Source organism: Myxine glutinosa, chromosome 8, assembly GCF_964187855.1.
Source record: "Myxine glutinosa chromosome 8, kmMyxGlut1.1, whole genome shotgun sequence".
In the NCBI taxonomy this organism is placed as follows: Eukaryota; Metazoa; Chordata; class Myxini; order Myxiniformes; family Myxinidae; genus Myxine; species Myxine glutinosa.
Genome location: NC_136268.1, coordinates 137,740,864 through 137,753,084, shown reverse-complemented (window position 1 = coordinate 137,753,084; position 12,221 = coordinate 137,740,864). Strand labels below are relative to the sequence as shown.

The window sequence follows — 12,221 nt, the reverse complement described above, 5'->3', positions numbered from 1 at the left end:
CTTTTGACTCACCCTGTATAATATTCGCAGATAACTTGGTTCCACCAGGCTATTGTAAGGCAATCTTTTACCATAGAGTGTGGAATATTTAGGGAGTGACAGGAATGTTCTCTGACCGCATAATGGCAGGGAGGAAGCCATGGAAATTCCGGGTAATGTAAAATGTGATTTCAGGTCCTCAACCCCTTTCTCCTTCAAGTGGTCAACCACCCCCCTTCTCGCCACACCAAGTCTTCAAGCCCCCTCAACCTTCTCTCAGGTCTCGGTCCTCTCTTCCCCCAGTTCTCTGTCCCTTCCTGTCCAAGTCCTCAAACACTCCGACCCCCCAATCCCTGGTCTGCAGCTCCACTTTCCACAAATTATGGTTAATTCGATGGAGGTTATGCACCATGCATATATACAGAGCATTCCTTTTGTTGAAGCTGTTCCTTTGGCTAGAGTTATAATCCTTGGTGGGTCGCCACTCCGATGCAGGATACTCAGCCAAGGGTGCAACAATGTGGGATATTTAACAGCCACCAATTAATTCCAGCAGATGGGACACCGATTTTAACGTGCATCCGAGGGACGGCACACATAATCGATGAATCACCCTGCCTGCGAAACACAGGGTGGTAATTTAGAGCTGGGTGAAGATTCAAACGCAGGCTATAAATTTCAGAGATGAGTGTGCGTACCTCTAGGCCATCCGGCCAGTGAATGCAATAAACACCCAGATACAAATTTTATTTATTATTATGTCACGGATACTTTTAAACGAATCCTCTTCAAGATCTTTTCAAATTATGGGGGAAAAAAAATATTTAAAGGAATGATTTATTCAAGGTTTTTTATATTTATTTAAGGTCTTTTGTTTTGTTATCTTTTATCAAAACTAGAGGGCTGTTATCGGAGATTGCCGATGGTTCCCGGTATAGCCAACTCTTAATATTAGCCAATTGGTAGCACTTGAAATTTCACCTCGTGATGAAAACAAATATAGTTTTTTCCAAAAAGCAGGACACCACGACTAAACACTTAATGCCTCCACCCGGGACCGAAAATCAATCGAAAAGACTATTCAATTTGGAGTCGAGAGTGATATAAACAATGAACAAAACATCACACCTCTGCCCAGTGGTAAAGAGATTCCAGTTGAGATACGTCCAAGTCCGATGTCCCAATGCTGGCAACGCTACCGGCGGCCACGAGCTGCTGGAGCTCCAACCACGATGCCTTCAAGTGCTCATTCAATGGGTCGTTCTCCACAGATGTGTGTGGAAGGGCCATCATGACCGTATCGAGGCGAGCCACTCCGAGTGCTGCACTCACTGGTCATCGTGGAAAAGAGGGCATTACCCAACAATAAATTACCGTCGTCTCGAAGAAGCAAACTTCCATCAAAGCGCAAGGTAGCATTTTGCTCGTACGTTGTAAAGGATTTCTCCTTTACCTCCAGCAATAATCCTAACATAATCATAAGACTTTAAACAAACAAATAAAAAAAAAAACCTATTTTGGGGAGCAACCCCCTCCCCCCCAACCCCATATACCTCCTAAGACCCTACTTTTTCTAATGCCTTGAACAAACTGATACATCATGGGTGATTAAGGTGGTGGTGAAGTTTCATCGAAATTGTGTGTGTAGTTTCTGAGAAGAAAGCAAATACCTATTTTGGGGGACAACCCTCCCTCCCCCGTAGACCCCTAAAGGGGCAGATTTTTTTTTTATGCCGTGAACATACTCTGGTACATCACGGGTGGTGAAGGTTGTGGTCAAGTTTCATCGAAATCGTGTGTTTCACGATTGAGTTTCTATTTAGTTTCATTCAGAATTTAGTTTCACAATTCGTTTCTGAGAAGAAAGCAAATACCTATTTTTGGGGGGTCAAATCTGGATCCACTTTGACCCCAGTAAACCCCCTTAGACCCCGATTTTTTTAATTCCGTGAACAAACTTTAGTCACAACACAACACATATCATTTGTGCCAAATTTGGTCGCAATCCTATCAGCTGTTTCGGAGAATAAGTTTCAAGTGCTTCGGGATGAATGGATGGACGGACGGATGGACAACGCGCCATCACATAAGCCACCCTGAACTTTATTCCAGGTGAGCTAAAAATGAGGTATTAAATCAACAGAACATTGACTGGAGTATGCTAACCGCCACGGGGAAGCAAGGAGAAGCTCGCATTTCATATGTTAACCCTCAATCAAAGCTTTTCCTTTTGCCACGATGAAGGGCTAATGCCCGAAACGTCCACTTCTTGCTTCCTGTGACGGTCAAACAAAGCTTGACACAAATATATTGGTCCGGCCACTGTCATGGTACAACAATCCGACTTTGAACTCAATGACGTGCTTATCTACAATACCTCGTTTTAATCCAAAGGGATGTGTGCACGTACCTTTTTCAATGGCTTCTTTCAGCACCCCGGGCTGATTATGCAGAAGAAAGATCTTGGCTGAATTAAGCAAAGAAAAAGACAAAAACTGAAATAAGAAAACAAAGATCGTGTATAAAAGAAGCCGAATATGTTTATACAGGTTTCATTTATTCATTCAGGAAACCATGATGAGACAGAGCATTAGGAACCAAGAGGCCAAATCTGAAATCACAATAAAGTAATAAATACCGGATGTTAGAACTGCTCAAGACACGAGCATACAATGGTGTCCATCCTTCAAATCACACCATGAAAAGGATGTTGCAAATTCGATGAAAGGCTTGCGTGGTGGGAAAGTAAAACCCCTAAAAGTAAGAACTAGAATAGCACTCGGTAGAGCGAGTACCTCCACCAGGCTGAACAGTTTACGTTTTGTATTCGACTGATCGGCCGAATCTGGATTCGGACCTGAACCAACATGGAATCGCTTGTTCTTGTCGCCTAACCAACTCACCCACCTAGTTTTGTCATAATCCGTCCAAAATTTTTTGAAATACCTTGCTATCAGCCCTTGCTACAGACATACCCAAGAAGACTCGAAGCTGTAATCACTATCAAAGGCACTTCTACGATGTAATGACTCAGGGTGTTGAACACTTAATGTAAATTAGATATTTCTGTATTTCATTTTTAATTATTTTGTAATAGTCCGGCAGCTAAGCTAAATATAGCATAACAATTGTGCATTTTGTGAGGAAAGCACCAAATTTGGCACACTAGTAGACTATCATATTATGAAAAGATCTGGATATTGGGCCATCTCAGATTCAGAGATTTGATTTTTGCAAGATTTGCAGATTTTGCAGATTTGCAAGCTGAGATTGCAACGCCAGGGACGGCCGACTCCTTCCTGCGAGCTGCCCACGTCACCCGCACAAGAAGAGCTCATCAAATCACTGCAGCAGCACTGCACATCCTGCAACACCGTGCGTATGAACGCCACTGTATGACATATGCTGATGATGCAGAAGACCTGCCTGAGTTCGAAGACTGGTGTCACCAGAGAGGAGAAGACATTCCCAACTTTCAGTACTGGGCAACTGTGCTGGAACGAGAGATGCTGGTACTGGTCTACGTGCGTTCTCTGCGGCAGGCTTCATTCACGATGTACCTTGATGCCCTGACGGAACTGGTCCCATGGTTCCATGCCTTAGACCACACACACTATGCCAGGTGGGTCCCTGTTCACCTGAGGGACGTGGTTGCACTCCTAATGAAGCACCCAGATGTAGCCAGAGAATTCAGGGCTGGCAACTTCACTGTACAGAAGACGAAGAAGGTGTTCTCTTCGATCCCAATCGAATCGAAATCTTGCAAAAATCAAATCTCTGAATCTGAGATGGCCCAATATCCAGATCTTTTCATAATATGATAGTCTACTAGTGTGCCAAATTTGGTGCTTTCCTCACAAAATGCACAATTGTTATGCTAAGTTGCCCCACTATAAGTAATATCTTTAAAATAATAATGATAATAATAAATAAATAAAAAAATTAAAAAATCCACTGACATTGTGGTGGAAAGACTTGAAAATATTACGTGTAGATCATTGACAAAAAACAATCTCAATTTAACCCATTTTTAATTTAGGCTGTAACACACCAAAATGTGGAGAAGTCAAAGGGTGTGAATACTTTATGAAGGCACTGTACATAAGAAAGGGGATATGGAAGAGATTTATCAAGATAATGAAGGATATCGCCAAAACAAGTACACAATCGTTTTTCAGCAGAACAGACAGTGATATATTTAGCAGAACAGACAGTGATGAGAGTAAAGAAGAAGAGAGTTAAGACAGTGGCAAGGCAGGAGTCTTTCATTAAGAGTAGTTATAATGCATGGAACACTCTCCCTGGAAGGGTAGTGGCAGCAGAAACAGTAGATAGGTTTAAATTAGAATTGGATAGGTACCTATAAACATTGGAGATAGAGGGGTATAGGGATGTTGGTTGGACAGGACATAGGTAGTTTGAGTATTGGTGAGTGATTATGACATCTGTGCTGATTGTGATGTCTGTGAGAGCGTCTCCTCAAAGGATAGTGTGTGGTCGGTGTTGTACATTTTTCACCCTAAAACCGCCATCGCCAACCCACCCCCACCAAAAAGGTATTATTTTCTTTTTAACAACATGGTGATGTCCTTGAGCCTGCCACACTTTTCTCGTCCCCATTCCTTCCTCCATAACTCCAATGAAATCAAGTCGTTGCGGCATGAAACATGAAAAGTTCTCACCCCTGTGGCATGAAACATGAGTCAAATCCCCCAAAAAGTTGCATATTTCAGGCATCCCAAATATCGATTGAACCTACAAAGTTTCAATTAAAAAATGTTTCAAAACGTATCCGTAATTGCATTTTTTGGTATTTGCCCTTTTGACTTGGGCCCCAGAGCCCCAAACGGCAAGGCCAAAAATGATACTGCTCTTGTACCTTTGTACCATGTGGTGAACACACCTTCCAAGTTTGGTGAATTTCTGTACAATCATTTAGAAGGGGATAGCGTGACAGATGGACAGATGGACAGACGGACAGACAGACAGGAGTGGATGACAATATTCCCCCCCCCGTTTTTTTTTTTAAGCATGGGGATAACTACAAGACAGGACATGCAAATGTTATTCACACGCTTGAATATCTTAATATTGTACCGCATACCAGGCCTGCACAAGTCAAGCAATTAATTTATTAATAAATAATAAATTAATAAATTAATAAAATAATTAATAATTAATAAATTATTTAATTAATAAAATTCATTATTAATTAATAATAAATTTGTAGAAACAAAATTGAGTTTCCCTTGGGACATGCAACCAATTTAGCATCTACAAACACAACCTGTGCAACCAAGCAACAACCAAGTGCAAGTTCAATATTACCTGTTATCTTCAACTCATCTCTATCTTCCGCTTTCATCTTACATGGGCGTTCACATGGACTCACCTCTACCACCTACAAACAGCAAAATACCAAAGAATTTACAACTAAGGTGAGGAAGAAACAAAAATAGAGAAAGACAAAGAATAACCTTTGCATCAAAACAACCGTGCGCTATTTATTTTACAATCATTTGAAACCAAATCTTTGGACTCGAGATTTCTGATTCTGATGTGAGGGTTAGAACAGAGCGTCGGTGCTGCTGACGCAGTATCTTGGCAAAGATTATACTGGGTGGTTTTCCATTGCATTCCCAGCAGTAGTTGGGGCAGGAATTTGTAAATTGTTCATGGTGCTGGCAATAGCTCACCCACAGTCTTCAAAGGACACTGTGGGATATTTAATGTCCACCAACTAATGCTGGGAGATGGGACGCCCAAATTTAACGATGGCGCACACATTGATGAATCACTGTACCTGTGAAACACCGGGATGACAGTTTATAGCTGGGTCGGGATTCAAACCCAGCTAGACTGCTTAGAGGTGAGTGTGCGTACATCTAGGCCACCCTGGACTCAAGATATGCAATCACAATTATAGCACTAGATTATTCCTTGAGGGACCATCCACATATGGTCCCCCCCGTTTTTGGACATTAAGTGTCCTAGCTTATTCACCCAATGGGGGAATAAGCTAGGAGAAAAGGGTGTCAGGAGGAGGGAGGCTGGAGCACATGTCGTAGAGAAAGAAAATGTAAAGAGTAGGAGAAGGAGGAGGGGGGTGGCTGGAGGGAGAAGGATGGAGCGGTGGGGGAAGAGACAGACATTCTGCAATCTGGCTTATGAAATATGTAGACCCAATCATACCCCACCAGGTCTTGCAGAGAATGGCACCACTGGGCATTATCAAAAAAACAAAAAAACAAAAACAAACAAAAAAACATGAAAATATGTCTTTCTGATCTGAATGATAAAAACCTGTCTAACTAGAACGGCACTCGGTAGAGCACATACCTCCGCCAGGCTGAACAGTTTGTTTTGTATCCCATCGATAGGCCAGATATGGATTCGGAGCTGAACCAAATTCAAATAGATTCATCCTCGTCAAACACCCACTCTGTCCACAACTTTTTGAGATATCGTGTTGTATATCCATTTTAGCCCTAGCGCTGAAAAAATTCTCGGATCCGGATCCACATTTTCACCAAAATAGAATCATTTCTTTGTCGTCACACACCCAACCTGTCCAGGCGTGGACTTCCGTTTGACGCAATGAGTGGTGTGCAGGGCGATGGTGTTAGCAGTGAGTATTTCATGTCAAAAAAGACAAAGTGGAATATTTAATGTGCACCGTCCAATGCTGGCAAACAGATCCCAAGCTCAAGATTCATCCAAAGGCCGACATACTCATTGGTGGAACACGCTGCCTGCGAAACACCAATCATATATTTTAGTCGTTTCAGGAATCAAATCCAGACTAGACAGCTCAAACATTAAATGTCTGACCTCTGCACGATTCTGTTTGACTGGTTGGTTCATTATGTGCACTTGATGGGTGAGCAGTGCTATGTCAGGTGCACAGTGCTTATCCACAACTTACCTGGTTCTAATGTTAAGGGTTGCAATTAAGTTGGGTAATTCAGACATAATCAGAAATGATTTTCAAACGAAAATGTAGCCTTGTGGAGTAACCCACCTCTTGCTCCTGCTTTGGGCCAACCCTTGCACTCCATTCTTTAAGTGTCGAGGAAATGCACTCCAAAAGCTAAGCAAAAACAAACAAAAAAGGTTCAGCTTTTTCATCTCTATATCTCAAATACGTTCACAACTTCGCATAATCACATTTAAATCTAGCATCGGTGATGCCGTTGCCTGAGAAACATCCTGCACGCCTATTTAAAGCTGCCCTCACAGCTACAGAAGTTGCCATACTGTCCTATAACACATGCACATCGCTGCACCGAGGCTTCACACTCGGGGGACCATCACATTGACAAGAAGAACGAGAGAGCATCTGAATATGCAAAGCCATCAGTGTCCGTTTATATTCAGACGTCTTCTTCCTCAAGCGAAACATAACGAAAACAGTTAAAAACGAAAAGGGCACTCGGAAAAGCACGCACCTCCGCCAGGCGGAACAGTTTATATTTTGTATCCCACTGATAGGCCGAATCTGGATTCGGACCTGAACCAAAATCGAATCTTGTTCTCGTCACCTAATCTACTCATCCACCAAGTTTATTCACAACTCGTCCACGACTTTTTAAAATATTGTGGTGCTGCGCACACACGACTCGATTGCCAGAGAGGTAGGCCACAACGCGTCGGTATAACAAAGAGTCTTTATTCAAAGCTCGCACTTCAGCACTGGGCGGGCTCGAGCTTAGAGCCTGCATATATGTCCCGAGGCCACGCCTAGTCCCCGGGCGTGGCCGATCGGTCGAAGGGCGGGGCATGTGCTTTCGTTCCCCGCCTGGACGCTCGCGCCACCCACTGGTGCGCGGAATTATTGCCCCTTGTGCCCACCACACGCGCCCCCCCAGAATTCCCACGCACCTGAAGGGTGCGTTTGCGGGGAAGCCGGATGACCCGGCCAAAACGCCCCCTGGCGATGGGTGCAGGGCTGGGGGGTAGCGGGACGGTGGGGCTAGAGGGTGCCGGGGGTCCGACTGCCGGGGGGCGGCCTCGACGCGGAGGCACAGGTGCTTGCGGGGGGTGGTCCGGATCGAGGTGGGCCGGCTTGAGGCGGTCCACGGAGATGCGATCCGGGGAACCGCCGATGTCGATGGTGAAAAATTTGTCCCCAGTCTCCAGCACGCAGAAGGGCCCGTCGTACGGGGGCCGTAGCGGTGCCCGGTGGGCGTCGTGCCGGACGAAGACGTACTTCGCCGTGCGAAGCTCCGGGGCGACGTGGGAAGGCGGGCAACCGTGGTGTGCCGTCGGAACCGGGGCGAACCTCCGGGCGGTCTCCTGAAGGGCAGAGCGCTGTTGCGCCGCGGACCAAGGAGCCGTGGAGTCGGGGATAAATTCACCCGGTACCCGCAGTGGTTGCCTGAGTACCAGCTCCGCCGACGACGCGCGCAGGTCGTCCTTGGGCGCCGTCCTGAGGTCCAGCAGGACCCAGGGGAGTCTGTCGACCCAGCCGCCATCGCGGAGGCTGGCCCGGAGCGCGGCCTTCATTGCGTGATGAAAGCGCTCGCACAGGCCATTGGCCTGGGGGTGGTAGGCCGTGGTGCGGTGTAGTTTCACCCCGAGCCCTTGCGCCACCGCGGCCCAGAGCTCCGAGGTGAACTGGGGGCCGCGGTCGGACGAGATGTCCGAGGGGGCACCGAACCGGGCAACCCAAGTGGGGATGAAGGCTTGCGCCACATCAGCCGCAGACGTCGCCGCCAATGGGACGGCCTCCGGCCACCGTATGGTGCGGTCCACCATGGTGAGGAGGTGGGTGAACCCCCGCGAGGGGGGCAGAGGTCCCACCAAGTCGACGTGCACATGGTCGAACCGACGCTCGGGCACCGTAAACGGGGCCAACGGGACCTGGGTGTGGCGGTGGACCTTCGCGCGCTGGCATGCGAGGCACGTCCTGGCCCAGTCGCGGACGTCCTTCCGGAGGCCATGCCAGACGAACTTCGCCGCGACGAGCTTCTGGGATGCCTTCGTGCCCGGGTGGGACAGGCCATGGATGGCGTCGAAAACTGGACGTCGCCAGCCAGTGGGCACGATGGGGCGAGGCCGGCCGAGGGAGACGTCGCATAGGAGGGCCGCGCCCGCGGCGTCGAACGGCACCTCGGTGAAGCGGAGGCCCGTGACGGCGGTCCGCAAGGCCTGGACGCCAGGGTCGGCGGTCTGGTCCTCCGCCATCCGGGTATAGTCGACCCCGAGGTGGACCGCGTGCACGACGGACCGGGAAAGGCAATCCGCCACCGGGTTGTCTTTACCCGCCACGTGACGGATGTCCGTCGTGTACTCGGACACGGCAGAGAGGTGACGCTGCTGCCGTGCCGACCATGGCTCGGCGACCTTGGCCATCGCGAACACAAGGGGCTTGTGGTCGACGAAAGCCGTAAACGGGTGGCCCTCCAGCAGATGGCGGAAGTGTCGGACCGCCAGGTGGAGCCCGAGCAGCTCGCAGTCGAAGGTGCTATAGCGGCGTTTGTGCGGGCGAAGCTGCCGGCTAAAAAACGCCAGCGGTTGCCAAGCACCACGCACCCATTGCTCGTGCACCGCGCCCACCGCGTAGTCCGACGCGTCAGTGGTGAGGGCGATCGGTGCATCGGGCGCCGGGTGCGCCAGCATGGTGGCGTCGGCCAGGGCCAGCTTTGCGCCCGCAAACGCCGTGGCCATCGGCTCCGACCAGGCGATGTCACCTTTGCCCGGCTTGCCCCGGAGGGCCTCGTGCAAGGGGCGGAGGAGCTGGGCGACGTGGGGCACGAAGCGGTGGTAAAAATTTACCATGCCCAGGAACACCTGGAGCCCCTTGATCGTGCGGGGCCATGGGAAATCCCTGACCGCCTCCACCTTGACCGGTAAAGGGACGGCCCTGTGCCTGGTGATGCGGTGCCCCAAGAAGTCGATGGTGGCGACGCCGAAACGGCACTTGGCTGGGTTGATGATTAGGCCATGCTGGCCCAGGCGTTCGAAAAGCGTGCGGAGGTGGAACAGGTGCTCCTCACGGGACGCGCTCGTGACTAGGATGTCGTCCAGGTAGACAAAGAGGAAAGGTAAGTCACGCAAGACGCTGTCCATAAGCCGTTGGAACGCCTGGGCCGCATTCTTCAACCCGAAAGGCATTCTCAGGAACCCGAAGAGGCCGAAAGGGGTGATGACGGCCGTCTTCGGGACATCGTCCGGTTGGACGGGGGCCTGGTGGTAGCCCCGGATGAGGTCCACCTTGGAAAACACGGTCGTGTTTGCCAACCGGGCGGAAAAGTCCTGGATATGCGGGACCGGGTAGCGGTCGGGGGTGGTGGCATCATTGAGCCGGCTATAGTCCCCGTACGGCCGCCATCCTCCGCCGGGCTTCGGCACAATGTGCAGAGGTGAAGGCCAAGCGCTGTTGGAGCGCTGTACGATCCCCAGCCGCTCCGGAGTTTGCCACGGCGAGCTTCGTGGGTTCGAGTCGGCGTGCCCGGGCATAGACTGGTGGCCCGACCGTGGGTATATGGTGCTCCACCCCGTGTTTAACGGCCACCGCTGAGAAGGTGGGCCGCGTGAGGGCCAGGAAACTGGCGAGGAGGCGTATAAAGTCGTCCGCTGCCGGAAGCGTGCAAACTAAACTCGCCGGGACGGAACCTTCCAGCAAGCCGCTCGGTGAGCCGCTCAGCGAACAAGCGAGCGAGCTGAAGGTTTCGGCCTGGACGAGCCGTCTGCGCTTCACGTCGACCAACAGCCCATTCACACAAAGGAAGTCCGCACCGAGCAGTGCCATTGGCATGCTGGCGGTCACGAACGACCATTGAAAGCGCTGCCCTCCGAACCGCAGTGAGAGGCAACGCTTCCCGAATGTGCGGATGGGTGTACCGTTGGCGGCAAGCAAAGCGGGGCCCCGGCCCGCGGTTTGCTTGTCGGACGTGGAGGCGGGGAGGACGCTTACCTGCGCTCCTGTGTCGCAAAGAAAACGGTGCCCGGACAAGGTGTCCGTGATGAACAGGGGGCTGCCGGAATGGCCGACGCTCAGGGCCGCTAATGAGCGCCGGCCCGGTCGTTTCCCGACCTGTCAAAAGAGCACGGCGGGCGACACGTTTTAGCCTTGCGGCCGAACCTAGCGTGGTAGTAGCACCAGGTTTGCGGCGGTGGCGGCCGTGGTGGTGGTTGCGGCGGTGGTGGGCGGGGCGCAGCAGCGGCCACGAGGGAAGTCGGGGGCGCTGTAGCCTCTGCCCCGGGATCCACGACGGCAGCACCGTAAACCGACCGCGTGTCGCAGGCTGCAAAAAACTTGTCGGCCTCTACGGCCAGGGCGCGGTGCGGGGTTCCTTTATTTTGGAACCGGCCAGCGCGAGGCGTACCTGTAGAGGTAGCTGGCGTAGGAAAAGCGCCCGGAATAAGAAATCCGGGGGCTGGTCTCCAAGCAGCGACAGCATAAAATCCATCCGGACGGATGGTCGTGTGTCGCCGAGGGCGGGAAGGTCCAGGAGGCGGTCGGCCCGTTCGATCTCCGTGAGCCCGAACGTGGGGAGGAGGAAACGTTTGAGCGCCTCGTACTTGTTGTCGCCCGGCGGGCGCTGAAGGATGGACACGACCATCCGGCAGTGCCGGGCCCGAGGGCGGCGACCACGTGGTAGTACCGGGTCTCATCCTCCGTTATGCCTCGGAGCTGAAATTGAGCTTCGGCCTGCACGAACCAAACATCGGCTTGTGCTTCCCAAAACTCCGGGAGTTTAACTGCGACGGCGTTGGTAGCCATGGCGCGTTTGGTGGTCAGCAACGGCTGAACCAATCGGGGTCACCAGTGTGGTGCTGCGCACACACGACTCGATTGCCAGAGAGGTAGGCCACAACATGTTGGTATAACAAAGAGTCTTTATTCAAAGCTCGCACTTCAGCACTGGGCGGGCTCGAGCTTAGAGCCCGCATATATGTCCCGAGGCCATGCCTAGTCCCCGGGCGTGGCCGATCAGTCGAAGGGCGGGGCATGTGCTTTCGTTCCCCGCCTGGACGCTCGCGCCACCCACTGGTGCGCGGATTATTGCCCCTTGTGCCCGACACAATATCATGTTATATATCGCTTTTCGCCCGATCTCATTGGTGAAGAATGACTTCATAAGTAAATAATTCTCGTTTCCGAAATTAAATAATTCTCATATCCGAATCCATAATCATATCTTCACCAAAATTGAATTGATTAGTCCTCGTCACACACACAACCTGTCCACCAAGTTTCGTCCATTTCCGCCCATAACCTTTTGATATAAACTGCT

At 50.6% G+C, this 12,221-nt stretch overlaps 1 protein-coding gene across 1 annotated transcript in view; it reads right to left on the bottom strand.

The window, feature by feature from the left end:
- The window catches only part of GCLM (glutamate-cysteine ligase modifier subunit), a 36,643-nt gene that overhangs the window by 6,667 nt on the left and 17,755 nt on the right, over nt 1–12,221 (bottom strand). The window contains exons 2-5 of the mRNA XM_078783745.1: nt 7,001–7,069; nt 5,308–5,380; nt 2,390–2,446; nt 1,108–1,310 (exon numbers count right to left, since the gene is read on the bottom strand). Coding sequence (XP_078639871.1) covers nt 1,108–1,310; nt 2,390–2,446; nt 5,308–5,380; nt 7,001–7,069 — 402 coding nt within the window. The remainder of the gene's footprint in view (nt 1–1,107; nt 1,311–2,389; nt 2,447–5,307; nt 5,381–7,000; nt 7,070–12,221) is intronic.